The 27,604-nt window shown below is 50.2% G+C and overlaps 1 protein-coding gene across 7 annotated transcripts; it reads left to right on the plus strand.

Annotated features, from left to right (window-relative positions):
- The first annotated feature begins 1,980 nt into the window (after nt 1-1,980).
- Nucleotides 1,981-27,037, plus strand: ILKAP (ILK associated serine/threonine phosphatase). 7 transcript variants are annotated; one of them, XM_081142338.1, is made up of 12 exons: nt 1,981-2,143; nt 9,728-9,793; nt 10,251-10,307; nt 13,011-13,127; nt 14,367-14,493; nt 16,184-16,290; nt 16,631-16,724; nt 16,995-17,082; nt 18,358-18,479; nt 24,755-24,874; nt 26,464-26,545; nt 26,795-27,037. In XM_081142338.1, exons 1-12 carry the CDS (start codon nt 2,089-2,091, stop codon nt 26,933-26,935), a joined length of 1,176 nt encoding a protein of 391 aa, XP_080998464.1. In that variant the 5' UTR covers nt 1,981-2,088; the 3' UTR covers nt 26,936-27,037. The 7 variants fall into 7 exon arrangements, with proteins under 7 accessions (XP_080998464.1, XP_080998468.1, XP_080998466.1 ...); XM_081142342.1 differs by having other exon boundaries at nt 1,983-2,143; nt 9,728-9,816; XM_081142340.1 differs by lacking the exon at nt 9,728-9,793 and having other exon boundaries at nt 1,999-2,143.
- The last annotated feature ends 567 nt before the right edge of the window (nt 27,038-27,604 follow it).

The following is a 27,604-nucleotide window of genomic DNA, read 5'->3' on the forward strand; positions in this document are numbered from 1 at the left end:
ATTTGAGATGCTTATTAGATGCCGAAGTGGGGAGGTTGAGGAGACAGCTAGGGTTGTATGTGTGGAGAGTTCCCAGAAGAGTCAGACAAGAGATAGGCACAAATGTGTCATCAGAATACAGGTGTATTTAAAGCCAAAGAAGTGATAAAGGTAACTCTGGAAGAGAGTAAACAGAGGAGGATCTAGGACCATGCCCTGAGTCACGCCACATTTAGATAAAGAGAAGACAATACACTGAATCTGGAAAGAGGGTTCAGAGTGGGCCACATTGCCCCTCTAATGTGAAGGGGGGAGCACAAGGCCTCTAGGGCTCTTTCTGCCCGTGGTAATAGCTGGGTCTGTAATTCTGTGAAATGACTACAAATAGCAAACAGGGTGGAAGCAGGGGAGGGTGCACCCCTCCTTGCCTTTTTGGAACACAGAGATTTTTTTAACTGTAAAAAATGGCTCCCCCATTGAGCTAAAGTCACCTCCTGAGAATATAAGACCCCTTGTGAAATGATCCCCCCTTAACTGTCTCACCCACCCAACTCACTCCTCTCTGTCCCTTACAGAGGCATGGCAGCCCCACATCCATGCCTTTGTGCTCAGCCCTCCACCCAAGACTAAGCCCCTGGTAGGAGGCTCTGTGGGTGTCCAGCCCAAGTGCCCTCAGAATCAACCATTTATTTGCATTCTACATGTGCCCTGGATGCATGTGTGCAAAAACACATATCCCACGCATCACGAGGTTTTTCCACTCTGGCCAGTGGATATAGGAACCATTCCTGGTTGTAGACTTTTTTTCTCTGGTGCTAATGCATCTCACCTGAAGACTCCAGGGGACCCTTCTGCAGGCCTGAGAAAGGCAGTATTACTTTCCTCACAGGCTGTTCAGAGATTAAACCAAATCAACACTTGCAAAGCCCCTAACTGGTGCCTGGCCCCAAACAGGCACACAGTGTACTCAGTTCACTGCCCTGACCGTGAAAGAACACCCAGCCCCTAGAAAAGCCTTAGAAGTTTATCGGAGCCAACTTTTGAGGACATGCGCAGAAGTGAAATCTTACTGGGTCGAGAATAATGCTCTGGATAACGGCAGCTTTGCAGCTTATACATTAGAATGAAAGGATATGTAAGCAGGGTTACATAAAACCCATGGGTGGTAGGTTAGGGAGGTGGAAATGGGGAGACACTTCACTTACAGCGCTGCGTACAGGACAGTTAACATTTACAGCACACAGAGAGGGTATCGGATAGATGCAGAAAGACAACAGACAGGCTCAGTTAAGGTCAAGACACCCGCCTAGGACAGGGCTACCTGCCGCGACCTGCTTTTAGTTAGAAAGTTTCATTTGGGACCATCTGTGCGGCTCCTTGGGGTCTGAGTCTGAGGCCGCCCTGCAGGCCCGACCTGGTCGGGTTAGGACGCGGCCTCCCCTCCGCACTGCACAGCACAGGCAGGGCCGGCTGCGCGCGCCAGGCCATCCCGCCCCGGCTCTTTCGGGGAACGTCACGTGGAAGCCCTTTCGCGCCCCCCCACCCGCGGGAGGGCTGCAGGCGGGGTGGGGCTGCCTCCTGCCAACCCTGCATCCCGGCGTTTTCAGTCCCGACGCCCAGGGCCGCCCGGTTAAGCCTCGGTTTCCAGTCTCTACCGGGGACGGGGGCGGGGGGCCAGGAACAGACGCCCGCCCCCGTGGGGGTGTCACGGCGACGGGCGGACGCCTGGGAAAAGCTCCATGGAGCCCTCCGACATCCGGGCTGGCGACAGTTGCCCTGGAGCTCGGACATGCTTCTGGGGCCGGGCGCCCCAGCCCTGACCGCAGGAGGGGCCGCGACTCCCCCGGGGGCTCCGCAGGCCACAGTCCCGCCCGCCGTCCCTGCGTCCTGCGCGCATGCGCCGCGCCCCGCCCCTTCGCGGCCCCGCCTCGCTCGCGCGCAGGATTCTGGGGCGGCGGGCCACGCCGCGCGCCGATTGGTGGCGCCCCGGCCCGCCCCCGGGTGATTGACGGCGGCCGGGCTGCCGCCGCCCCGCCGCCGCCGCCGCCGGGTGTGGAGGCCGCCGCCGCTCGCGGGCTGCGTGTCTGCCGCCGCCTCCCAGCCTCCGCCATGGATCTGTTCGGGGACCTGCCGGAGCCCGAGCGCTCGCCGCGCCCGCCGGCCGGTAAGCGAGGGGCCGCCTGCCGGCGAGGGGAAGCGGGGCGGGCGGGCGGCGGCCTGGAGGCCGCGGGCTGAGGCGGCGGCGGCGGCGGGAGGAGCGGCGGCGAGCGCGACCTGCCCCGGCCCGGCCCCGCCGTGCGCCCCGCAGCCCGCGGCGCCTCCGCCATGTTCGCTGCGCAGGAAGAAAGGGCTCGTCTCGGGGCGCGGGCCGAGGGCAGCGCCGGCCCCGCGGCCTTTGTGCGCCGCCCCACGCGCGTCTCGGGGCCCCGGCCCCCGCGGACTCCCGCCGCCCTCGCGCGTGGCGCGGCGCCCGGGGCCCGGCCCGCAGCCCTGGGCCCGGGTCCGAACCGCTGTCCGAGCCGCGCTGTTCCGCGCGTGCGTGCCCGCGGCCGGGGTTCTGTCGACGGAACCGCCCGCCTCCCCCGCCGCGTCCCTGCCCCGTCCTCCGCGCCCCGGCGAGGGTTCGGGTGACCGGAGCTCCGTGTTTCCCGGCCCGGGCGGTCCCCTCGCCCCGGAGGCAGGAGCCCCGGCCCCGCACCGGCCCGGCGCAGACCGCGGGCGTGAGGCCCCGCAGCCGGGGGCCCTGCGTTGGCCGCGGGAGACCGGGGGGCCCTGCCTTGGCCGCGGGAGCCCGGCCCTTTGTGGTCTGCGCGCCCGCTGGGCCGCAGCCCCGCGCTCCAGCCGGGCGAGTCCCCCCGCGGCCCCTGCCGCGCGCTGCAGCGCGGACCTCACCCCGGAGCCCGACCAGGGGCCGCACACCCGGCTCGCCCGGAACGCAAAGCCAGGCCCCCGGGCTCGCCGCGCGCCCCGAGCCTGGTACCCAGCCCCGGGGATGCTGCGGCTGCTCGGCGGGAGGCCGGGGACTCCGGGTTCGGAACTACGGCGGGCGGGGCCCCGAGGGTGACGGAGCCCAGCCTCTGCTTTTTATTAGCGCTTAGCTCCGAATGCAGGTGGTTGCGATGAAAACTGGCCGAGGTCAGGGGCCGTGGGGACCGCCGGGCGCCGCAGCGGTGCCGGTGCCCAGAGAGCGGGGCAGGCGGTGCTGGCGTTGGGGCCTCTAGGGATGGGCGGGCCTGTGTGTGCAGGTCCCAGGCAGCGGCGTGTGCGCCAGGGGGACGCCTGGTCCTCCGGTTCGTCCGAGCTGACCAGTGTGTCCTGGGGCCCCCGGGGGCCTCCCCAGCGCCGGGATGCTGTCCCGTCACCCGGGAACAGCCTGGCCAGTCTCCTCCGGCCACATTCCCTGCGATGGCACCGTGCTCTGCCCACTGGCCGTCCCGCTGATGCAGAGCATCTAAGCGCTCCACTCGGCCGGCCGGCCGTCTCTCTAGGTTCCAGTTGTGCATAAAAGCTGTGGCTTTGTGTGCGCGGTCGTTTGTACTCTGTTCACGGAGTGTAACTTGTATCTGAATATGTTTGGGGCAGAGTTTAGATTCGCAAATGTGCCTATAAAAACATTAAACAAAACTCCATAACCTTTTACCCAGAGTCAAATTGGGTCTGCTTAGAGGAAGGCATTCTTGAGATGTACAACACCTGGGGATTTTTTTAAAAATTTACACATGTTTTTTTCCATTACAGTTTACATAAAATACTATGTTAGTTTCAGGTGTACAACATAGTGATCAGGCATTTATATAACTTACAAAATGAATCCTCTCCCCCCCCCATAAGTCTAGTCCCCATCTGGCACCACGCACAGCATAGTTATTACAATGTTATTGACTACATTCCCTATGTTGTACTTTACATCCTGATGAAAAGCCTGGCAATTCTTTTTTTTTTCTTTTCTTTTTTTATGTTTTTATTGATTTTAGAGAGAGAGAGAAACATTGATGTTTGCAGGATCAAGCCCAGAACCTGGGCATGTGCCCTGACCAGAAAATTGAACCGACTACCTTTTGGTGCACAGGATGATGCTCAGCCAGCTGAGCCACACCGGCTTACAAGTTGGCAGCCTGTGACCAGATACAGTGGGGGAGGGTATCTCCAACCCTGGCTGGTGCCAGGGGTGCTGCATAGTGTTCAAACCCCCGCCCTCTTGAGTGGATTAATAAAGTGCTCCCTGCCTTCTGGAGGGACACTGACACTGTCACAGGCCCTGCTGGGCTGAGTGTATTTTTAAAAACAGCTCCATAAACAAAGCTGTGTGTGTTTGTAGATGTTGGGAAGTTGAGAGGGGTAAGTACAAAAGTGAGTGACAGAATTGGAATCCACAGTTCTCTTGACAGGCAGTTAGTTAAAACCAACCAGGTACCACACTTTGTTTCAGAAAACCTGTGGTATTGACTGATAAAATTTAAAATGGAAAATAATGTTGCCATCATAAAGTGGATGGAAGGGTGGAGCTGAGCGGCACCGTCCTGACCCTCACACGCGGCGTGCGTGCGCCACAAATTCTGAGCAGGAAAGGAGTTGTTTGGGACGTGTAATCCAACCAGTTTCACATCCCAACTCTGTTCTTCCTAACTGCTTTCTGGGGTTGTTCCTGCACCGGTCAGTTGGGAGAGCACCACCTATACAGGGCTTAGCACAGGGTGCAGCAGGTGCTCAGTAGAGGTTAGTGTGTGAGCTATTAACTTGAACAGCTTTTTAAGAGGGGGAAAATGCTCTCTTAACTGGATTTTGTGAAAACACTAAGTGTCCAAAGGGAGGAACTCAGGTACATCAAGAGTATTTTGTTTAGTTCTTCGATTTTTGTTTTAAACATCACATCTAATATTCCAGCCTCTAAGCCTCTTAACTTTTTATGGTTTGGAGAAAAATGTAGAAAGAATACGTTACAGGCGGACCTTGGAGATACTGCAGTTTCAGATCCAGACCATATAGTAAAGCATCGCGATAAAGGGAGTCAGTAATCTTTTGCAGGTGTAGGGTCTTGCCTTCAGTTGGTAAAAAAGGTAACACCTGTGAAGTTCAATGAAGGCGAGCACAGTAAAGCAAGGTGTGCTTGCAAATAGACTTTGTGCTAAATTAGCATTTTTTATCCTAGCACTTACAGATTGATTACCGAATCAAGTTTACACACAAACACACAGTTGAAACAGGACAGGGGTTAGGGGCTTCCACCTCTCACGCAGTGAAACTAACTACATATATGACCACAGCCTGCCCTCGTATCTGACAGTCATGAACTCAGCTATATCATAGTCCTAGAGGTGCTGACTTGATGTCTTTAAGATTGACAGCTTGTGTTTGATAATCCACACAAGTAAAGGTGTCCTGGTTAAAGTTGCTTTGGCAGTAACTTGGTTTCAGCTTAATAGGGTAGTTCTTTCACTTACTAGGTTGTTATACCAGTACACTTTGTCGGCTGTCAAGGACTAAATAAATATTTGCATGGCAGGCCATCTTCAAATTATTTCTGTTAAAATTAAACATTTTTATATAAAAAACGTTTAAGATATTAGAAATAACTTAGACTAATTGTAAAACTTCATGGTTAAGCAAGAAAAACTCTAATCATAAAAGATCAAAATGGATTTAACTATGTAAAAATAAAAAAGTTCTGCAGAACAATATATCATAGAGGCAAAAGACAAATTGAGAGGAAATAATTGCAATAAATATTACTAAAGGTTACTATCTCTAATAAGCGAAAGGCTCGTACAGATTAATAAGAAAAGGACAGGTACCCATTAGAAAAATCCCAGAGGCTGTGTCCTGTCAGGTCATGGAAGAAGAAATGCAAGTATCCCAGAAATGGACCACGGCTCAGCTTCCTGAGTCACGAGGAAAGGAGTAGATCACGGAGGTACCACGTTTCCATCTGTCAATTTAAGAATTGGCAACATGGAGGTGGGGATGTCAAGGAATGGACATTCTCGTGAAGTATGTTGGGAGTGGAAGTTAACACAGTATTTTCTGGAACAGCTTTGGCACCTGTCAAATTTAAACTACTCTTACCCTCACTCAGCAGCCTAACAGTGAAGTGTCTGTGTCTGAGGTGGTTTGTTGTGGCATTGTTTGTTGTGTATGACCAGAGTCAGCCTGTGTGCCCCTCAGTAAGGGAATCGGACAAACGGCGGGCACTGCTTCCCATAGAGACGAGTGTGCAGCTGTCGGAAAGAATAAATGACCCAGGCGTGCTGGTCTGGAACTTGCCTCAATGGCTCACATGAACAACGAGACATGTAGAATATTGTGCACAGTATACTTCCACCTTTTAAAAATTAAAATGCACACACACATGCGTGCGTTGGGTGTTACGTGCTGTTGAGTTGGGTCTGACTTCTGGTGACCTTGTGAATGAGGATGTCCAGGTTGTCCGTTGTTCAGCCTCCACAAGTGCGTGAGCATAAAGGAAAGTGGGATGTGTGCACTCCACCGTTGCTGTGGTTGGAGAGTGGGGGGGAGGTGAGGCCCTTTGCTGATACCTCTGGCGTTTGGAAAACATGTATTGCATTTGTGGTTGAAAAGAAAATTTGGGTATAAAAAACTATTTAAGCAAACTACTCTTCTTATTGTAAGTAGTAACCTTTAGTTCACCTGAATATCATCAACCCAAGAGTATTTTTCTCAGCATAGTATGTAACTTTCAGTCGACTTAGCTTCAGAATATAGATAACTAAAAAAAAAAATCCTAGATGAGATTAACTAATGAAAAATTGTCTGCAGTCTTATTTCATTCTTTGTGGTTCTTATATTTACGTTTGGGGGGTCTCCTCCAAAGTTTTGGATTAGGGCCATACTTTGTGCGATGATTGCAGCCCCAGTACTTTGAATTACTATTTATCCAAAATATAATGTAAGTTCTGGCTACTCAGAAGTTCCCTTGATAGCATCTATGACCTGTGGGTTTTTTAAAGAATCCAGATGCAAGGTATTACTAAATTTGATTCTTTTATTGATGCAGAGGTATTCCAGCTGCCTTACGTAGCCTCAGGATTATCCTTGTGGGGTTGTAAGGGTAAACGAGATGATCCTTTAGCCTTAGAGCAGTCCCTGGGACAGTCCCTGGACCCGTGCCTGTGTGGAGGCAGTGTAGCATCTTACCAAGAGCGTGGGCTGGGAAACGGGGCCCCTGGCTTTGCGCCCCCCTCCCCCCACTGGCTCTCTCGGTCAGTCATTTATCTTAAAGTGCCTCAGTTTCCTTATCAGTAGGTATCTAAGAGTATTATAAGGATTAAATGTATTAAAACATGGAGAGCACCACAACAGTGCCTGACAGGCAGTAAATGTTAATGATCGTTTTTATAAGATATTCTCAGTTGTGGCCAACAAAAATGTAAGGTAATCTCATGTGTTTAATTGAAATACCACTCAGTATTCCAGAGTGAGAAAGACGGAGGGGAGGGAGAGGCTCGTTCCGTCAGCAGAAGGAGGTAGGCCGTCTCTGGGCTGGTGCCCAGTTTGGAGCACTGTCTTAGTCCAGTGATTTTTCAACCTTTTTCATCTCATGGTACATAAACATTGCTAAAATTCTGTGGCACAGCAAAATTTTTTTTGCTGATCTGAGCCAAAACTAGGTATAATTTCAATTCATTCACACCGGACAGCTATTGTTGTGTTGGCTCTTGTCATTTTTTAATTTGACAATCTAAGGGAAAAGAGGTCAGTGCCCCTAAGGAGTCCGGTATCGCATGTTTTAAAAATTCTTGCAGCACACCGTTGAAAATCGCTGTCTTAGACTGTTGTATCCAAAAGGGAGGGAGCAGGCTAGTTCTGAAGCTGGAAGCTTGTGAGGAATGCTTACAAGACTGATAATGTGTTTGTTACCTGGTAAAGAGGTCTCCCCCACTGGACACTGGCAGTGAAGAGGCCTGATGTGGCTAGGTAGTTTAATTCAGAACTCAAAATCTGACCTGACACAGGTGGAAGGGGTGGCTGTCCTTCAGGTTGGTGGCCTCCCTGTACTGTCCCCTCTCCCAAGGTGCCTGGCCCTCTGCCCCGCTGAAATGCGTGTGATTGCTCTGGATCATCCCATTCGCTTTCCAGTCTGCTAGAAGGAGGGGTATTTTGATGGGTAGACCCAGGACAGTTTGGAGTGCCCTTGGGAGTGGTCTGCTAGAATATTTGGGGCTCTTGTAGGAGGATTAATACAGTGAATCAATGGTTATCCTGCATGCCTTTTAATGTCCTAGTGCTGCCTGTGAATATTTCCCGGAGTCTTTATGCTGCCTGTGAGAAAAGTGAAAGTATCTGCAAATACTTAATTTGTTAAGGGTAATCCTGAGGGATCGGAATATGCTTTAATGAGGAGACAGTTCCCAGTTGAGGTGGGGTATAAGGCAGAAGAGTTACTTTTTGTTAAACCAGGAATTTCTCGGATATTTATGGTACTTCTGACCTAAAGACTCCTGAAGAAATTTCCTTCCTCGGAGTTTATAAATTTTAATTAAGATTTCTGTTTTTAAAAGAGTAGAACTGGTACCCAGTTCATTTCTACATAATAGCAAAAAGACAGCACAGACGCCCTGGTTTTTCAGTGAGCACGTTCCTGTGATTAAGCTCTGAGGAGCAAGAGAGGGGCTGAGCCCGTGGTGAGTCATGTGTGGACTTCATGGGACGGGAGCACTTCATCCTGAGCCCTGTGTGTGCTGGTTCACATATTTCATAGCATGAATAGAGACTTGGGGGAAAGCTGGACAAGAAGGAATTGTGGTTAAATTTTGTGTGGAAAGGGATAATTGCATATAAAACATTTAAGACAAGTGCTCTGTTGTGTAAACATTCAGATTTTTAGATAAAAATGTTGCCTGGTTCTCTCCTGAGTTTGTCTTGGAGTATCTGAAATGCCTCATCTCCATGGATGTGGATGTGGATGTGGATTGAATTGGGTACTGTGCTGAGGACGCCAAGTTAAGAAATGGGGCTCCCTCAGCCTCTTATCTCTGTGCTCCTTTGTTTGAGATTTTACTTGGTAGTTGATTCAGAATGTTATTGAAATGGGATTTTTAAAGACCTTTAGATCTTTGGGGATTCCCTCTATGGCTAAAGCTCTATCTTGAGGCCCCAAATTATTTTCTTGCTCTAGAATCAGTTTTTTTCTTCCTGGGATTCATTAAAAATATATGTATATGTTTATATATTTATATATTTTTGCTTACTTATTTATTTACTTTTTAAAATATGTATTGGTTTCAGAGAGAGGAAAGGAGTGGGGGAGAGAGAAGCATCAGTGATGAGAGAACCATTGATCGGCTGCCTCCTGCACCCCCTGACTGGGGATTGAGCCTGTAACCTGGGCACGTGCCCTGACTGGGAATCAAAACGCCATCTCCTGGATCCTAGGTTGATGCTCAGCCACTGAGCCACACCCACTCAGGCTATTTATATATTTTTAAATGTTTGTTGCTTTCAATAATGAAATTACTGAATCAAGAAAAATACTTGTTTTTCTCAAAATACCCAATGGCCCTTAAAAATGCCTGCCTGTTGGGTCATATTTCATTGCTTTTTTTGTTGATTATAATGTTGGAAACAAGTGTCCATATTAAATAGTGATGGAGAAAATAATTTTAAGAATAAATTTTTTCCCACATGAGGAAAAAACTTAAATTTAATAGCAAACCTACCTCCAAGTCTCCCCCTTGAAAAGCCACCCTGGCGACGACCACGCGCTGTCTAAGCAGGTGTTTACGTGTCCTAGGGAAAGAAGCCCAGAAAGGATCTCAGCTCTTTGACGACCTCCCTCCGGCCAGCAGTACTGACTCAGGTACAGTCTTCAGGCTCTCCCAGGTGTGTGTCAACGTGTCATCCTGGGATTGTAGTTGTCTCAATCTTTTTCCCTTTCCCCCATTTTCAACACACAGATGTTTTAGGTGTTGGACTGTCTTAAGTTTTGAATCCATGGCATCAGGTAAGGCAGAGAAATCCACTAGTTGCTGGCTCTGAGAAACTGCGTGAACTTGGAGCAGTCTTCTCTGGTTCATTGGAGTACTTTATAGCTGAATTGAGATGTAACTCTTTAGGGCAGATTTTTGTTTCCTTTCAATGATAGGACTTTAAAATAAAATAAGGTTCAAGACATTATTTACCACAGTGTGAGTTGCCACTGGATTGACAGAATTTTGAGTTTATTTCAATGACCTGCATAGGCATCCTGGTGGGATGGATTCTGACACGCCTTCCCCAGGTTTTGTGGGCTCACTGCCTGTCCTGCTGTGTTTCAGGATCAGGGGGACCTTTGCTTTTTGATGACCTCCCACCAGCCAGCAGTGGCGAGTCAGGTAAGTGGTAGAGAAAACCCAGTGTGCTGGTGGAAATAACACATACTTTATTCTTATGTAAAATTTACTTATAGCTCTTAACAGGGTTTAGGATGACATTAAATTATAGTATAGCAAAAGGTTTATTAAAACTAAATAAGCACCATCAGGTGTAAGCAAAAAGGTCAGCTACTTAGATACTACATCACTTTATGGTGATCTTTTTTCACTTGGGTTCAGCCTCTTGCATGTGACTAAGAATTTAGGGTTTAGTAATTTACTTTGCACTTTGTTATTAATTTTTTTTAAAAAAATATCTGTATCTGTCGTTCTGGTTTGCCTTATGTTCCTGATCCAGATATATCCAGAAGTGTCTGAATATATGAAATAGAGTTAAAATATTTGCAGTGTCCCTGAACCCATAAATATGGATACATAGGTCTTCTGTTTTGTGACACAGTAAAAAGAGTTTTGATTTAAGAAAATGAAGTCTGAATGACACTGGTTTAGTGACTGGGATAGAACCTGTGCAGGAATTGTCTTTAAATTCAAGACCTAAGTCAGTTATTTCCCAGTCAATTCCTATGTCCTCAAGATTCTGCTTAATGGTTTAATTTCATTTTCCTCAAGCCTGTTAACACTGGCTCTACCTATTCTGTAAACGTTTAACTTCTTTTCCCATCCCAATTAAGTGGCAGGTAAGGGTGGAGCCGATTCCTCTAGGTTGTCATAAGGAGGAATCTATTGCTCCGTCTCACTGAGAACCTCTCTTCTCGCATGGAGTTCCCCTGGGGAGGGGAAGGTACAGTGAGGAAACAGTTGGGGATGCAGGCTGTCTTTTTTCAAATGCAGTTATCTTCAGGTGTGAAAACCTTCTATTGTCAAATAGAAGACTTGCTTTTCACATCTTTTTTGTATTAGTTCATTACCATAAAATTGTTGGAATTAGTCTAGGAAATATGGATTACATTATTATAGTTCCTATATTTATTTTATTTTTTAAAATATTTTTTATTGATTGCAGAGAGAGGAAGGGGGAGAGAGAGATAGAAATATCAACGATGAGAGTCATTGATCAGCTGACTCCTGCACCCCCCCCCCCCATGGGGATTGAGTCCGAAGCCCAGGCATGTGCCCTGACCAGAAATTGAACCGTGAACTCCTGGTTCATAGGTCGGGTTCCTAGGTCGATGTTCAACCACTGAGCCATGCCAGCAGGGCCCTATATTTAGAAAAAGTATTAGAGTCATCTTACATACACATACAGTTTAGCCTGACCTCTTCCCAATAAAGACAGTACTTTTAGTTATAATGAAGGTTGTGTGCAAACAGAGCTCTTAACGGATTTGATAAAACTACGAAAGATTCAACATAGCTATGTCTTAGTTGTCCAAGGGCAAAAGAGAGTAAACTGGTAACAACCTGGGGGATTTCAACAGCACTCTTAGCAAGTTTGAAGTTTTTTGGAAATAGAATCCAATCTTGCATCCAATATTTTGGATTTCTTGAAAAGACATTCTCCTCAAGCAGCAAAAACCATTTACAAAAATTGACTGCATTCTAGGACATAAAGTAAGTCCCAACAAGAATAGACCACCTCTGACGACCGTGTGATTATTAGAAAGCAAAACAAAGCCTGAAAAATGTCTCTGTTTTGCCACTTAAAAGCAAAGAAGATTCTTTTACACACACAGCGGGGGAAGGGAACAAGAGCTGTCTGTGTCGAGAGGAGAGACCCTTGGGAGAGGCTATTGGCAACCCCAGGAAACTTCTCAGCTAACATGCCTTGCCATGTGGTGGGATGTGCGCCGTTACACTGCTGTAGGAAACGAAAGAGTCAGCTCCCTGCAGGACAGACTGCGAGGTGCAGGGTGTCCCCTTCCCTTTTCCTCAGCACTGGAAGCGTCCGGCAGAGATGTTGTTGAGGAAAGAGTTGCCGGCTTTTCTGCCCAGACACAGGAACACTCAGGGCCATCAGGACGGCGGCTGCTGGTGGTTGGGGACTTGGTGGACCAAGCCCTGTGATACATGCTTCCCATGCCGTCCTGTCAGTTGTCAGACCACCCCTGAGTTGGCTGCGTTCTCCCCACTGTGAAGGAGAAACGGGCCGAAGGCTGAGTAACTGCAGCTGCCTTAAGGGCGGGGTTTGATACTAGACCTTTCCACACACACACACACACACACACACACACACACACACACACTCTCTCTGTCTCTCTCTGTCTCTCTCTCTCTCTCTGTCTCTCTCTCTCTCTCTCTCTCTCTGCAGGTGCTCTTAGCTCTGGCTTTGAGCACACTCATCCCCCAGGACTGGGAATGGCTTCAGCAGCCCTCTTTTGCCTTTCGGGATCACACAGTTCTTAAAACCTGACTTTTACCTCATTTTAAGCCTTTTTTGGTACTTGGTTTTGTTTTAAACTTGTTTAATATGTGTCCCTTTGCAGACTTTGGAAACTTCCCTATTTGTAAATAAGAGACTGGATGTACAACACCCTGTATGTGCTACAGCCCACGTACGATGTCTCTTTACCACTGCGAAGCCTCTCTTGCAGATCTCTCGCGGCTGGTGTGGTCTCCCCTGCGGGTGACCAGCCTGGCCTGGGAGTCAGAGCCATGGCTGCTGGAAGTGGCACATTGTCTCTGAGGGCTGGGGGGGAGCCTGGTCTGCAGGGATCTTTTTGTAAGTCTACAGCTGTTTCTGTCTGGCTTTTACTTCATCTACAGGTTCTCTGGACAGCTCGATATCCCAGATGGTAAAGAATGAAGGGAAAGGAGCAAAGAGGAAATCGTCGGAAGAGGAGAATGGCAGTGAAGAGCTTGTGGAAAAGAAAGTTTGTAAAGGTTTTCAGACAGTTTGAAAACAAATGTATTAGACTTCATAATTTAAAGCAACCCAGAGCAAAAACAAACTCAGCTTTCTAATGATACTTCCTCTGTGTCTGTTTAAGAAGCGAGTAGGGCTCCCTTTTTGCACAGACCCCCGAAGGTTACTCCTCATTCTCTCTTTACTTCCCATGGACATGTCTGACCCTGACCCCCCCTTAGGTCGGAAACCTACGCTTGTTCCCAGGCAGTTCTGTTCCACAGAGAGCTTCCACTTCGTCCTCCCCAGTGAGCAGGTAGCCTGCTGACCACTGTTTCTCTCGGTTCGCTCTTTGTTCACAGCCTGGTGATTAGTGCTTTGATTCTGTGGTTAGCTCAGTAGGCAGCTTCCCTAGAGAGAGCCCAGGGCTGTGGAAAGCAATTGAAATTTGTAGTCAGCTTTGTAGCTTGTCACAGTGGCGAGGAACGAGAAGTATGAGAGAGAAATAGCTGTGGGTTCATTCACTGCCCAACCCCTTTGTCTTTTTCCACGAAGGACCCAGAGCTGTAGGTGCCTGCGGAGGTGTGAGGGGACCTGCTTGCTCTGCCAGTCTTCAGCTGAGCGCCCAGTGCCCTGGCCTGCGGAGCTCTGCCCACCAGCAGCTGCTCTCAAAAGTGCTCGCCTTATTATTTGCATGGCCCCAGGGGTCAGAAGGCGAGAGTAGGCCAGCTGGCCATTCACTAGACTGGGTATCCGCCTAGGTAGGCTCCTTACCCTGTCCTTCCTCAGTTAGAGTGAAAGCAGCTGGTCTTACCAGCTTTCAAGTTCTTCACCAGCCTCGGGCATGAGGTAACATTTTCACATGTCCAGCAGGACCTTTGGGATAAACTCTATTTGCATTTCTCTAAAGTAGGAATTTTTCTGTCATTAAATTATTGACAAGGTTAGATTTGTACGAATCCCTCCCCCCTGTTCAAATGCCACTGCATTTCTGTCTCTGGTACTTCATGCCCAACCAAGCTGTCCTGTGCTAGCCTGCTGTCATCCTCCGTTTCCTCGCCACTGTCCAGCCTTGCAGAGACCAGCCTGACCAGAGTGGTCTGATTTCAGTTACAGGCTTGTAGCAGGGAGATAGATGCCCCGAGGGGGAGAGCTTATGTTTTCCTGTTAAGACATTGTGGAGTAAAGCAGCCGCTTTCCCCCTCCTTTGCTCTGGGACTAGGGCCTCTGCAGGGCAGGGCACAGTTTTGTATTGGCCTTTGTTCTCTCTTCCTTAGCCTCTTCAGTGATTTTTAGTTTGAAAGGCTACGTGGCTGAACGGAAGGGCGAGCGGGAGGAGATGCAGGACGCACACGTCATCCTGAACGACATCACCGAGGAGTGCGGGCCGCCAACATCCCTCATGTGAGTGTCCCTTCTCCCACAAGCCCACGGGCGTAAGATCAAAGTCTCTGGACCAAGCTCTGGCTGCAGCTTTGGACTTTGTCCACTTCATATTTGTTAGAAAGATTGACACGTACGTAGCCCTGGAGCTGCTTGGTCCAGCAGTAGTAGTTCTCAGCTCAGGTTGGTTTCAGCCCCCTCCCTCTCACATTTTTGGTTGTCGCAGTGGAAGGGTGTGTTACTGGGCATCTCGTGGGGAAGGCCCAGGATGCTGCCAAACATCCTACAGCTGCTAAGACAGCCCCACAACAGAGAATTGTGCGGCCCCAATGCCAGTCTTGCTGAAGGCAAGGAGTCCTGCTAGATAGGCAGTGGCTCCACACTGGGACCTTTGGGGAGTGTTCTCCCCACCATCTGAAGAGCTGCTCTCGGGGAGTGTTCTTGCTGTGGGACCCAGACACTGGAGCTGGAAGCCACTAAGCATAGCAGTGAGCACTGACCAAGGAGAGCTCGTGCAGCTAGTGAGGGCCCAGAAAAAGCCAAGTGCAGAGATGGCTCCAGGGGGAGGAAACAGTAAAATACCGACATCAGTACAAACTCAGTGAAGCCTGCTGGGCAAGGTCTTAGGTATGGTGGAAAAGCAGCCCGTAGGCAGGATGTGGAGGTGGCCATTGACATACAGGATGTTTACATATGATAATTACATACACCCCCCCTGATTTCCATAATCACATCACGTATACGATACATTCGTGAACTGAGACCAGCTGGTTAATGTGCAGTGTGCTGGAGCATTGGTGCTGGTGGCTTTGTTCAGCAGACCAGGCCTCATCAGGAGGAGGTGGTGGCTTCGGGTGCCTGATACTGTGTATGTGTGCGCTCGGGGTCACCAGGATCAGGAGTGCGCCTTGGGGTTGCTTTTAAAGCAGGATAGGCATTTGCAGAGAGCCCGAGGGCAGACGCTTTGGTGGGAACACTGACCCATGCCTGGTGGACACCATGCTGCAGGGTGGCCGGTTGAGTTCTGTCCCGGATGACGTTTATTTTCCCATGGCTCCTGATGTCCCAGGTGAAAAGAAATTAATTGCAAAGGTGTTTGCAAAAAGCAGCTCTGCAGTAAAAGTGCCCTTTCTCATAGGCATTTTCTTTTCTTCTTGATACTGTTTATTTAATGCCATTGATCCCGTACATGTGTGAGTTTCCTGGCAAACCTTGAAAGGGGAATAGGAATACGTCTGGTGAGGTGAGCTTTAAGAATTAGACACCTGACCTGCCAGCGTGGCTCAGCAGTTGAGCACCGATCAAAAGATACCTGTCAGAGTTTGAGTGACAACCCTGAAGCTATTACCCCTGCCGTTACAGATATTTTTGACTGTCCTAGATCAGTAATGATTTATCTGTGTCTTGGTGTTTAAAACAAGATCTGCTTTAATAGAAAAAGTTCTGGATTTTTTCACCTTCATGAAAAATCAGAGTTAATGGACCTTGATTTTTGAAACAAGTGTGTTTAATTTTGAAAGACCATAGCATTCACTTCTATGTTTGTTCCAGTTAATGTCATTGCCTGTCTTCCTTTCGTGACTGTGGCTGGTGTCTCACCAGGGGACTGCCCCTGTGGTCAGTGCTCACAGTTTGAGTCGGGTGGAGACACTTAGGGGAGAGGAGTGTGGCTTGCTGTGGGGGCCCCACTGACTCTCCACCGTTCTCCTAGTGCCCGGGTTTCATATTTTGCCGTTTTTGATGGACATGGAGGAATTCGAGCCTCAAAGTTTGCTGCGCAGAATTTGCATCAGAACTTAATCAGGAAATTTCCTAAAGGTGAGACTGAACTAAATCCATTCGTGTTCATCTTGAGATTTCTGCTGGTGTGACTCAGTGCAACGTCCTTTGGTTTAGCAAAGCACACTGACACCAGCTAAGAAGGCAGGGCTGAGGGGCCTGGGCTCCAGCAAGCAGGTGCCTCGTAGAACTCCTCATGTCCTGAGCGATGGCCCCTTTTGGGTAGTGTCTGGTACAGTGCGAGTCTGTTCCCCCCATGCAGATGGCACTGTCCTGTAGGGGGGACATAGATGGTCTGGGTCACAGTTCAGAAATGGTGTCAGTGGGTGGAGGTTAGCCGTCCCTCCCTAAGCATTGGTTTTCTGCTCCTTCGTGATAGGAGATGTAATCAGTGTCGAGAAAACCGTGAAGAGGTGTCTTTTGGACACGTTTAAGCACACGGATGAAGAGTTCCTCAAACAGGCCTCAAGTCAGTAAGTGGGGGCCACATGACACCTGTGCATGGAGTACACGTGCTCTGCTCCTGAATGCATTCCAGGGCTCTGGTTCTGTCCCCTGCTACCGCTCCTGTCTGAAAAGTACCCAGCACCAAGTAAGCGCTGTAACTCTCAATTCAATCTGAAACAAAACAAGTGTCAAGGAAGCGCTCCAGGTTAAAGTCCATGCCACCTCCTGTCAACTGGGAACTAGTCTCAAGTGCTGGCCTGTTGGTGGTGACTGTATTTCTGATGTCTTTCCCCCAGGAAGCCTGCCTGGAAAGATGGGTCCACTGCCACGTGTGTTCTGGCTGTAGACAACACCCTTTATATTGCCAACCTTGGAGATAGTCGGGTATGTGGCTCTGGAGCCACCCACGTAGCTAACAGCATGTTCTGTGGGCCACAGGGGCAGCAGGCGCTTGTGGACTAAGATGAAAATGACGCGGGCTGGGTGGGAATGTTCAGAGGGTTGCTGTGGGGACTCTGGTGCAGAATGTAGCCCTGGGTGGGGAGTAGCAGCTGAGCTTGGGGCACTTTGTTCTCTGGGAAGACTTACTTCCTGCAACAGACCTCTTCTGCATTAAAACCCAAAAGCACTCCTTTTGTTTGTTTTCCATGTGTTCCTTTTGCATGTGTGCTCTGTCAGGGAGTGCCATAGGTTGGAGTTTAATCGATGTACAGGGACAGATGTTCTTTAACTCTATGCCTCTGCCCCAGAGCCTGCCTCTCAGAACCACTGTAGTGTCAGTAACTCAAGTGCTTCCGCTAGGGAGGTGCTAGGTGACGTGCTGCTCATGCAAGGAGCCTGGTCCCTGTGGCTGAGGGGAAGCCAGTCATTTCCTGCTGCTGACAACCTGAGCCCCAGTTGCTGGTAGGAAACAGCTTAAAGCTAGAGGCTGGCCCTCCACATGGTGGCTCAGCCTCCCTGCTCCTTCAGAGTCGCAGCCACTCTTTCCCCACAAGCAGCAGCTTCAGGCCTGGCGAGAACTACCCCAGCCCCCCTGGCTTCTAGGGTGATTTATTCATTTACTGAAGAAACGCTGGGGGTGCCACAGTGAACATCGCAGGTGACAGTCCCTGTCTAGTGGGTTTACAGTCGGAGGTCCTCTGGTCGGCTGCGGCTCATACCTACGTGTTCAGGCAAAGTGACACAAATAAAATAGCATGAGTACAAATGGACCAAAGGGGGTGCTTTAGAGTCAGATTCTAATCCTGGCCTGTGTGTGACTTTGGGGCGATGTTTATCCTCCGGCCTCGGCTCCCTCCTCTGTAAATCCAGGTTTATCCATTAGTGGCCCCTGTACACGTGGTGGGAGCACATGGAGACATACTTGGTCAGCCTGCCCCATTCTGCCCACATCTTTGTGTAGACTCGGGGACTAGGACCTGGGCCCAAGGGGGGCTTTGGTGCCTTGTTACGTGCCTCCCTCCCACATCACCCACGAGAGGACAATATCCTAGAGAGGGCCAGCACCCACTGTGGTCACCCAGCAGAGGTGGGACTTTGGACTCATGTTTGTCAGCAGGAGTCTGACTCTGCAACTCCACTGTTGACCTTCATCTTCAACTGGTAACTCTGGGCCCTGGGCTCCTGAGTTTCACACTGTTGTGATCTCCGTCTCCCCAGGCCATCCTGTGTCGTTACAATGAGGAGAGTCAAAAACATGCGGCCTTAAGCCTCAGCAAGGAGCACAACCCCACACAGTACGAGGAGCGAATGAGAATACAGAAGGCTGGAGGAAACGTCAGGTAACCGGGGCTGCGGGACTCCAGGTGCAGAGGGACGAGTGGCCGTGAGCCCTCAGAGGGGGCAGCTGTTCGTGTCGTGCAGTCTTCAGTGTGATGTGACTGAGGTCTGACCTGGTGACGCAGGTGAATGGATGTTGTAGGAATTCACTGTATCCCAGTGGGGGCAAAAAATATGTACAAGAAACATGCCTCTCTAAATTTGCAAAGGGAGGAAACCTGTCTCAAATTCAAGGCCACCACTTGCAACAGTTCTCTGGTCCTAGGAACGTTCATAAGCTATCATTTGTCACAACTGAATAAGCTACAGTTTAAGGGGAGTTCTCCAGATGGAAAATCTAAAGTGTTAAGACTGGAAGTATGTGTTGAGCTGACGGTCTCTGGGTTTCCTGAGAGCAGCTCCCCTGGCCAGGGGCCTCTGTACTGGCTCTGCCCTCAGCACTTGGTTCACCTCTCCATGGTGGCTGAGGAGGGGCTCAGCCTCTAGACACTCCAGGAGGATTTCACTCCCGGCACATGGAATTACAGATTTGACCAGAAGTGTTTTCTAAAGGTTCATTTTACAGTTTGACCATTAGGATTATATTTTTTTGGAGACGAGGAAAGTAACGGTGATACGAGGCTGCAGTCACTTGTCCTTGGATGTGTTTTGCTCCAGGCTGATTCGAGCCAGCAGGGTCTGCGGGGGAGGCAGCACTCTTAAAGTTTGCTCAAACCCTGCTGGGTGTCAGTAGGAGGTGTCAAGGTGTGGCCATCTGTGTGAGCACCGATGGGACTGGGGCCTGGTTCCAGACCTTGGGCAGTGGCACGTGCCCCACTTTCCCACTGTGGCTGCTGCAGAAGTTAATGCTTGAGAGAGTGATCCCAGTGTTACTGTCAGCATCACCTTTTCTGCCCTTTCTTATACCTTTAAGATCCTGCTTTGCCTGAACTCCTTGAAAAGCCCTCAGACATGGACAGTCCTATGGGTGGGTGATCAGCTGTTGCAGGTCCTTGCTTGCCCCAGTGCCCACTTGCTACAGGCGGTGTGCAGATGCCTCCGGGAGCTCGTTTGATAGTGCGCAAGGTGGGCCCCTCACTTCAGAGAAGAGGCCTGGGAGGCTCGGGTGGCAGCGACCTTGCTCCTCAGCAGCGGGGCCGAACTGTGACCCCATCTCCTGCCCTAGGCCAGGACCACTGGGCGTTTCTTTTCCTCCATCCCTCCCACTTTATTAAAATTTTCAAACATTTTACAAAATTAGAGCAAATATTTCAATTTCTGTGACCTGGATACAGGAGTTCACATTTTTCCATACTTGCTTTGTGTGTGTGTGTGAGGCAGGATTACCTGGAAGTTAGTTGCAGACATAACACCTACGCAGAGAGTTCTTCAGGTTGTTAGGTTATTGGTAATCCTGTCTCTATTCATATTTTCCTAGTTGTCTCCAGAATGTCTTTGTTTGAAACCAGGGTCCAGCTGGCCTTCATGTTCACCTTCGGTTACCTCTTCCAGTGCAGAATGGTCTCCACTCTTCTCAGGCCCCTGGCTGTACAGGGTCACAGCGTTCCGAGGTTGCCTGTGTTTTCATGGTGTCATTTAAGTTGTGTGCTGTTTTTCCTGTAAACTGGAAATTAGGTCTAAAGGCTTCAGATTAAACATTTTTAGAAAAAATATTTAATGGGTGTCCTATGCTTGATAATCCCTCCCTCCATTGGCCATGTCAGGTCACTCACTGTTGGTGATGCTGAGTCCCGGCACTGGGCTGTGGTGGTAACAAGAGTCCCAAGAGGGAAAGGGACAGGTCTCCCTATGTGAGCAGCAGGTGATCTGGAGACATGCGCTTTAGCACCTTAGGAACATTCTGTTTCCCGTCACCCTTGCTTCTCATGGTGTTAGATCCCTTAGATAATTCTTGCTTGAGTCAGTGTTTCATAGGGGTGACAAGGATGACTTTCTGCTTCTGGGATTCCTGCCATCGATATTAGCAGGCATCCTTCAAGGAAGGGCTTTCCTTCATCAGCAGGGTGTGCGCCATAGTTTCTTCCAGAAAGCAGGGCGGATGCTTAATTCTTTCAGTACAAGTTTGCAAAGTAAGCTAACCACTGCACTTGTGGAAATTAGTGTTTTTTCTTTTTTTAATTGATTGATGAGACAGGGAGGAAGGGGTGGGGAGAGAGAGAGAAACATGGATTTGTTGTTCCACTCATTTATGCGTTCGTTGGTTGATTCTTGCATGTACCCTGACTGGGGATTGAACCTGCAACCTTGGAGTATCTGGATGACACTCTAACCAACTGAGCCACCCGGTCAGGGCCTAGTGGTTTTTCTTTCACCCTCTGCCTCTCCCTCTCCCTTTCTCCTCCCTCCTTGCTCTGTGAGCCACCACTAGCCGGTGGGTCTGATTTCAGTGCTGATTCTAGGCATAGGGTCCTGGTGCTTTTTTGCTTGCATTACCCCTGATGTGATCGGGGGAAGGGAGTGCCTTTAAGCTGGCTCTGGCCAGTTTTGCTCAGTGGTTAGAGCATCGCCCGCAGACTGAAGGGTCCCAGGTTCAGTTCTGGCCCAGGGCACGTACCTTGGTTGCAGGCTCCATCCCCAGCCCTGGTCAGGGTGCGTGCGGGAGGCAACCAATCAGTGTCTCTCTCAATCAGTGTCTGTCTGTCTTTGTCTCTCTCCCCCCTCCACTCCCTCTGAAAAGCACTGGAAAAAATATCCTTGGGTGAGGGTTAAAATAAATAAGTAAATAAAATGAAACCTAACTCCATGTGCTGGGGATGCTTGTCTCTCCCGGGATGCCACTAATCCTAAGTCTGTTCAAGCCAGAGCTGGGAAACACACTGGCTGGTGAGCGCAGAATGCTGTTTCTCACTCCGGGTTAACTTCTGTGGCTCGGTCGTCATAGTTCTTTCCTTTTTGCTGAAAATCTTGGTTCCTAGTAACAGAGTGTTTATTTGCACTGTCACTGTTGAAGAAGCTTGTGTTCCTGATTGTTCTCCTGTCCTTGAACTTCCCAGGAAGGGCATCAGAGGAGTGCTTTCAGACGTGAACAATGGTTTTCAGTGCTTATGTTACCAGCTTGGTTGTTAGGATCACTAGTGTTTCAACGTGGCTTAGATTTTAGGGCTTTTTCCCTTTATTGTCATTTACATGGTGAAATCAGAGCCCTGTGCACTGTTGGTGGGGGTATAAAGCGGTGCAGCTGAGGTGGAAAACAGTATGGGGGTTCCTCCAGATTTAAAATAGGATTACCATGTGATCCAGCCATTCCACTCTGGGCATGTACACGGGTGTGTGCAGGTCCATGTTCATATCAAGGCTACCGCTGACAACAGCCAAGCGGGGGAAGCTACCCAAGTGCCTGTCAGTAGATGAAGTGGTAAACAAACATGGTCCATCCATATAGTGGGATGCTATTCAGCCTTAAAAAGGACAGGAAGCCTGGTCAGGCATGGCTCAGTGGTTGAGCATTGACCTAGGATCCAGGAGATGGCAGTTTGATTCCCAGTCAGGGTACATGCCCAGGTTGCGGGCTAAATCCCCAGCCGGGGGTGTGTGGGAGGCAGCCGATCAGTGATGACCTTCTCATCATTGATGTTTCTATCTCTCTCTCTCTCCCTCTCCCTTCCTTTCTCTGAAATCACTAAAGACATATTTAAAAAAATAAAAGGACAGGAATATCTCACTGGCTGCAGCATGGGTGGACCTTAAGCACATGATGCTGAGTGAAATAAGTCAGTCACCGAAGGACAAACTGTATGATTCCACAAATACGAGGTGCATAGAGTAGCCAGAGGCATGAGAGACGGGAAGTGAAATGGGGTGTCAGGGGGAGGGGTGCAGAGTGAATGTTGAATGGGTCCAGGGGTTCCTTTTGGGAAGATGAAGAGGTTCTGGAGATGGTGGTGATGGCTGCACAGCAGTGTGAACGCAGTCGATGCCACTCAGCTGCACATTAAAACTGGTTAGTGGTAAACTTTGTTATGTATATTTCTACCACAGTTTAAAAAGTAAAAACCCACATGTACATTGTTAAAATAAATAAAAAGGCTATTCAGAGATTCCATGCCTGTCCCCTCTCACCCATACTTCCAGATTCTCTCCAGTGTTTCTTACAGAAACAAGCAGATCTGTACACACTCTTATTTTTCCTGCTTCCTTACACTGAAGGTAGCATACACTGTGTGCAGCAATGCATCGCACTGTCTCCAGTGAACTCTAAGGTGCAGTTTCATTTTTATTTTACTTGACGGGGAAGGCAGCTGGACAGGACAGATGAGGCAAGCTTGTAGATGTGAGTGTGCAGTGCATGTGTCGGACCAGGGCACACATGGGTCTCTGATATTGAAGAGGAGCTGTTCTGGAACCCCCCATCAGCCGCCTCTTTAGCACCCGTCATGGTGAGACACTGGACTTGGGCACCTGCTGTCTTGGGGTGGCCAGAGAGTGTGTACCTCTGCAAACGGATCGACACCAGCATGTCCTGCTTTTGCTGACATGCTGGAGGGGCTGAAGTCTGACCAGTGTCCAGCTTGTCCTGGCCACCAGGGCAACCGCCCTCAGCCCTCTCTCTCTCATTGTGAAGGAGGAACTGGAACAAAAGACCAAAGATCATGGATACCGGGGACTCCATGTGCCCACCAGCAGGAAAATAGTTCTCTGGCCTTTCGGAAGCATGAAGCTGGTTGCTGGGTGGGTGGGAAAGAGGTGGGAACTAACACATTTCGGAGCAAAAAGTAGAGAGTGCTCCAGGGAGGCGGTGCCCAGGCTCAAGGGTTGGGACTTAAGAGCCCCTCCCTCCTAGCATGGTGGCCTGGGAGAACTGAGGCTAGTGGAGGAGAGTAATCCTGTGGACAGTGTCTGAGCACAAAGGCAGGTGCCCGTCCCTGTGCCCAGTCATGGCCCTCGGTCTCCTAGAAACAAGCTGCACTCAGGATGTGGCAGAGGAGTGCCTACACCAGCACCTGGCCACTTGGTCACTGAAGAAGCACTTGGTTGGCTTCTCATGCTTTGAGCTGTTTCCTAAATGGCTCTCTTATGGCTGAGGGACCCCCCCCCAGTCCAGTCTTCACTTCTGCTCCTGTGCACCTCGCCCCCTGCTGTTCACTCTAATAATTGTGTGGAGAGGGCTGCTCAGCTTCTCACAGGTGACAGCATAAGTGTTTGTTGCTGGTCACTCAGCTGTCCCCACCAGGAGGGTGACTGGGCACAGTGCAGGGCTGGGACCAGGCTGATTCTGAGTCGGAGACAGCGGCCTAGGCCCAGGCAAGGACTCCTTCCGTGTGCCTCCATCCACGCAGCATTGCCAGACCCAGCTCTGGTGCTTGCCAAGTGCTCTCCCGTATCTTGTCCAGTGTGGCTTCTCCTATGGCTTTACCCAGGGTCTGAGGGCCACCAGTTGCAGCTGCCTGAGGTCACACAGTGGTAAGCCCACCAGAACTGTGCTTGAAGGCCTCGAGTCAAGGACTGACGTTCCCCTGCTGATGGGTCACCTTAGACCCATAAAAATAGAATGGGTGAGCCTGGCTGGCATGGTTCAGTGGTTGAGCATCAACCTATGAACCAGGAGATCTTTGTTCGATTCCGGTCAGGGGACATGCCTGGGTTGCGGGTTTGATCCCCGGTAGGGGGCATGCAGGAAGCAGCCGATCAACGACTCTGTCATCATTGATATTGCTATCTTCCTCTCCCTTCCTCTGGCTGAAATCAATAAAGACATATTTTTTTTAAATGTAATGGGTGAAAGTGTAACGCTCTGCCGAGTGTCACCGGTTGTATATAAGTTAAGTCATACCTATACCAGGTGGAAAGAAAAGGTGCTGCGAATCTAGGAACAGTCATTTTAGTATTTTCCAAATCTAGTTAGATTGAAATGCAAAATAACCCTCTGTTCCACCTGTTCTTAATCCTGGGTGCATGCCCAAGTCACCTGAGGAGCTCTAAGATAAACAACAAATACAAAGCCAGGCCCCTACTCATTTAAGTCCACTCTCAGCTGTGGGCAAATCAATAAGTTAGACCATTGTGGCCATGTAAGTACAGCCAGAGGGGTGCTGTTCCCTTCAGTGTGCAGCCCAGCTGAGTCTCCGAGGGGTCCCGGGAAATGTTAGTGACCTAGAGCAGTGAAAATTCAGCATAGCTCTGTATTGCTGGAGGGAGGAGGGAGTGTAGCTGGTTAATGGTGTGAATTCTGCGTGCTGCCTCTTTCACGCTGTCCTATTTTTCTTATTTCGAGATCAGATTGTAAGTACTGTGGCCCCATGATCTGGCAGATGGTCTGAATGTTTTCCCCTTGTTTTAGGGACGGGCGTGTCTTGGGTGTGCTGGAGGTGTCCCGCTCCATTGGGGATGGGCAGTACAAGCGCTGCGGGGTCACTTCTGTGCCAGACATCAGACGCTGCCAGCTGACCCCCAACGACAGGTAAAAGTGCCTGCCATAGGCATGCGCTGCACACACGTGGTCTGCCTGTCTCTGACTCTTCTGATTCGTAAGGAGCTGCATCTTGGGCACTGTGCTAGGCCCTGGAGGGTGGAGAGATGAAACATGGCTCTGCTATAGTGGGCCCCACGGTCTGGTAGGGGGCTCCTGTCCTAGGAGTGGGGCTGCTCTGGGAGCCTGGCAATGGGGAGGGGCATCTCTAGTGGAGGAAGGAGAGGGCTTTCTGGCAGGAAACACACAACAAAGGCATTCGAGCGGGTCAGCAGGCCCTTTGGTGACAGAGGTGATGGGCCCTGAGTCCCATGCCGGGGAGTTTGAATTTTAATTTCTCATTGGTGGGGGGTCATGGGGAGTTTTAGGCAGAGCCAAGCTAGGTTGAGAAAGAGACTGCCTGTTCAGTTGTCCTCACCATGCTAAGCTGCCTGAAGTGAGGCTCTTCTCTGCCTGGTGGCAGGAAGCCCTAATTGTTGATGGTTGGGGCAGGAAAGAGCGGGAGGCTCATAGGAACTGGTGCAGCGGCTCTGGCTGAATAGGGGCGAAACTAAGGCAGCTGTGCAGGGGAGAACAGGGAAGAGCTCAGAACAAGGGGCTCACAAGACTGAGTGGTGAGGGAGATGACAAAGCTCATTGGCCGAGCTGCAGCCCTAGGGGTAGGGGGCTCTTCTGGAGGGCAGGAGCCCGACTCTGGTCCTCCTTCCTCAGCCTCCCTGTTCCCCATGCCTGCCTTCAGCGTGCCACACTCTTGCCGACCCTCGGGGCTTGGGATGTGTTTCTGCCAGCCCCTCTGGTTTTCTGAGTGATGCCCCAGGAAAATCTTGTCTGCCCCAGACCAGGCCCCTGCGGTGTGCTGTGCTAGCTCTCCCTGCTCTGGGTTGTCGTCACCTCACTGGAGGGGCAGGAGCCTTCCTGGACTTGTGCCCCACTGCCCCAGGCACAGACCATGTGCTGGTAAATACCTGTGGAATGAATGTCCAGTCACAAGAGGAGAACCAGGGCCTGGGCACGACATTGAGGAAAGGTGTTAAAGCCGTGGGAAACATTCCTTGGTGCTCAGAGAACTAGACTTTCCTTGGGAAGCCCAGAGGCAGAGGTTTTGAGAGGGAGATAATCCTGTTTCCAGACGGTGAAAGTGGTTGTCCTCCTGGGGCCTTGGACTCAACATGGCCTTCATGCAGGTAGTAGGTGTTCCAGGATGTTCATTTAGGCCTAACCACTAGTTTTATGTCTGGGAAATGGCCCGAGGCAGGTGGCTAGAGAAGCTCCTGTACACCTGGTGTTTCTGTTTGGTGATTTCCCCTTTGAGTTTGCTTGAGGAAGTGCGGCACCCGGTGTTTGAATTGGTCCGTGCTTTCAGTATTGGGGACGGGAAGCCATCCCGGTTTGATGTATCACAGCCGCCTGCAATTATTTTTAAGTAGTTTTAACTTTTGGGTCATAGAAGTTAAATTAGTTGTTAAAAATTGTTAGCTTTTTTGTAGTTGGACAAGTGGTTTGTCTATATTACCTCTGTTACTGGCCAATTTCTAAAGTTTGCTCTAAAACCCCATTCACATTTCTTCCCCGTATTGTAGGTTCATTTTGCTGGCCTGCGACGGCCTCTTCAAGGTCTTTACCCCAGAAGAAGCTGTGAACTTCATCTTGTCCTGCCTTGAGGTAAGAAATCGCACAAGGGAGTGAGTGGCAGTTGTCCAGCTGCACCTTACACCCTAGTCCTTCCCCCATGTCTCCATTGTTGGGGGGCACCCCTGTGTGCATTTTCAGCATCAGCTCTGCCCGGGAGACTGACCAGTGGTTTGCCCTGATAGAGGCTGGGGAGCAGTTCTTCCTCGTGGTGATACTGTCTCAGAAGAGTGACAGGGTGCAGGGTTCTCCTACTGACCAGCGCCCTTTCCTGCCTGGTAGGATGAGAAGATCCAGAGCCGGGAAGGCAAGCCGGCCATGGACACCCGCTATGAAGCAGCCTGCAACAGGCTGGCCAACAAGGCGGTGCAGCGGGGCTCGGCGGACAACGTCACGGTGATGTTGGTGCGGATCGGGCACTGAGGGCGCGGCCTGCCACTGGCTTCAAAGGTCCATGTGTGTGTTTTGTGTACTCCTGCCCTGCGGGACTCCCATGGCTGTAAATAAAAGTTCCTCTTTTTTCTAGTCTTATCTCATTACATTTTGAGAAACTCGAGGCCCTTCGGAGGCTAATTGTGTTTGCTTTTGGATATGTTCTGGTCTTCCTGTGAAGACCACGACAGGTGTCTTGGAGGATCGGTTCCTAATGACCTGCAAGCTGCTTGTTGTTCCCTTGGTAGTTTTGAGGCACCTTACCCGTGCTGGCCCTCATGGTGACCCTGCTGGGGAAGTGGCATTTCACAGCAAGGAGATCAGGTGATGACTGGCTCAGATATGTGAACCCAACCCCAGGGCTGATGGAGCACCCTGGCTTCTTTCAGATTTCCATACAAAAATAAGGTTACAGAACACAGTGCAGCTTGTGTCTGATTCCTGTGGGGACAGACATGGCCTGGCCGAGGCCCTGTGGAGTGCTGGGTTTACTGGTCTCTCACCTGGATGCCCTGGGTGTGAAACGTGCACTTCCCCGGTGGAACCGTCAGGCTGCTTTGGGTGTGGCAAGAGCCAGAGGTGCTATAAGAAGGTGCGTTCAGTGGGATCTGTCCTAGGCTGAGTCCATCTTCCAGTAACACCGCACGGGGCCCTTCTGTT

This window comes from Miniopterus schreibersii, assembly GCF_964146895.1.
Source record: "Miniopterus schreibersii genome assembly, chromosome: 7".
Taxonomy (NCBI): Eukaryota; Metazoa; Chordata; class Mammalia; order Chiroptera; family Miniopteridae; genus Miniopterus; species Miniopterus schreibersii.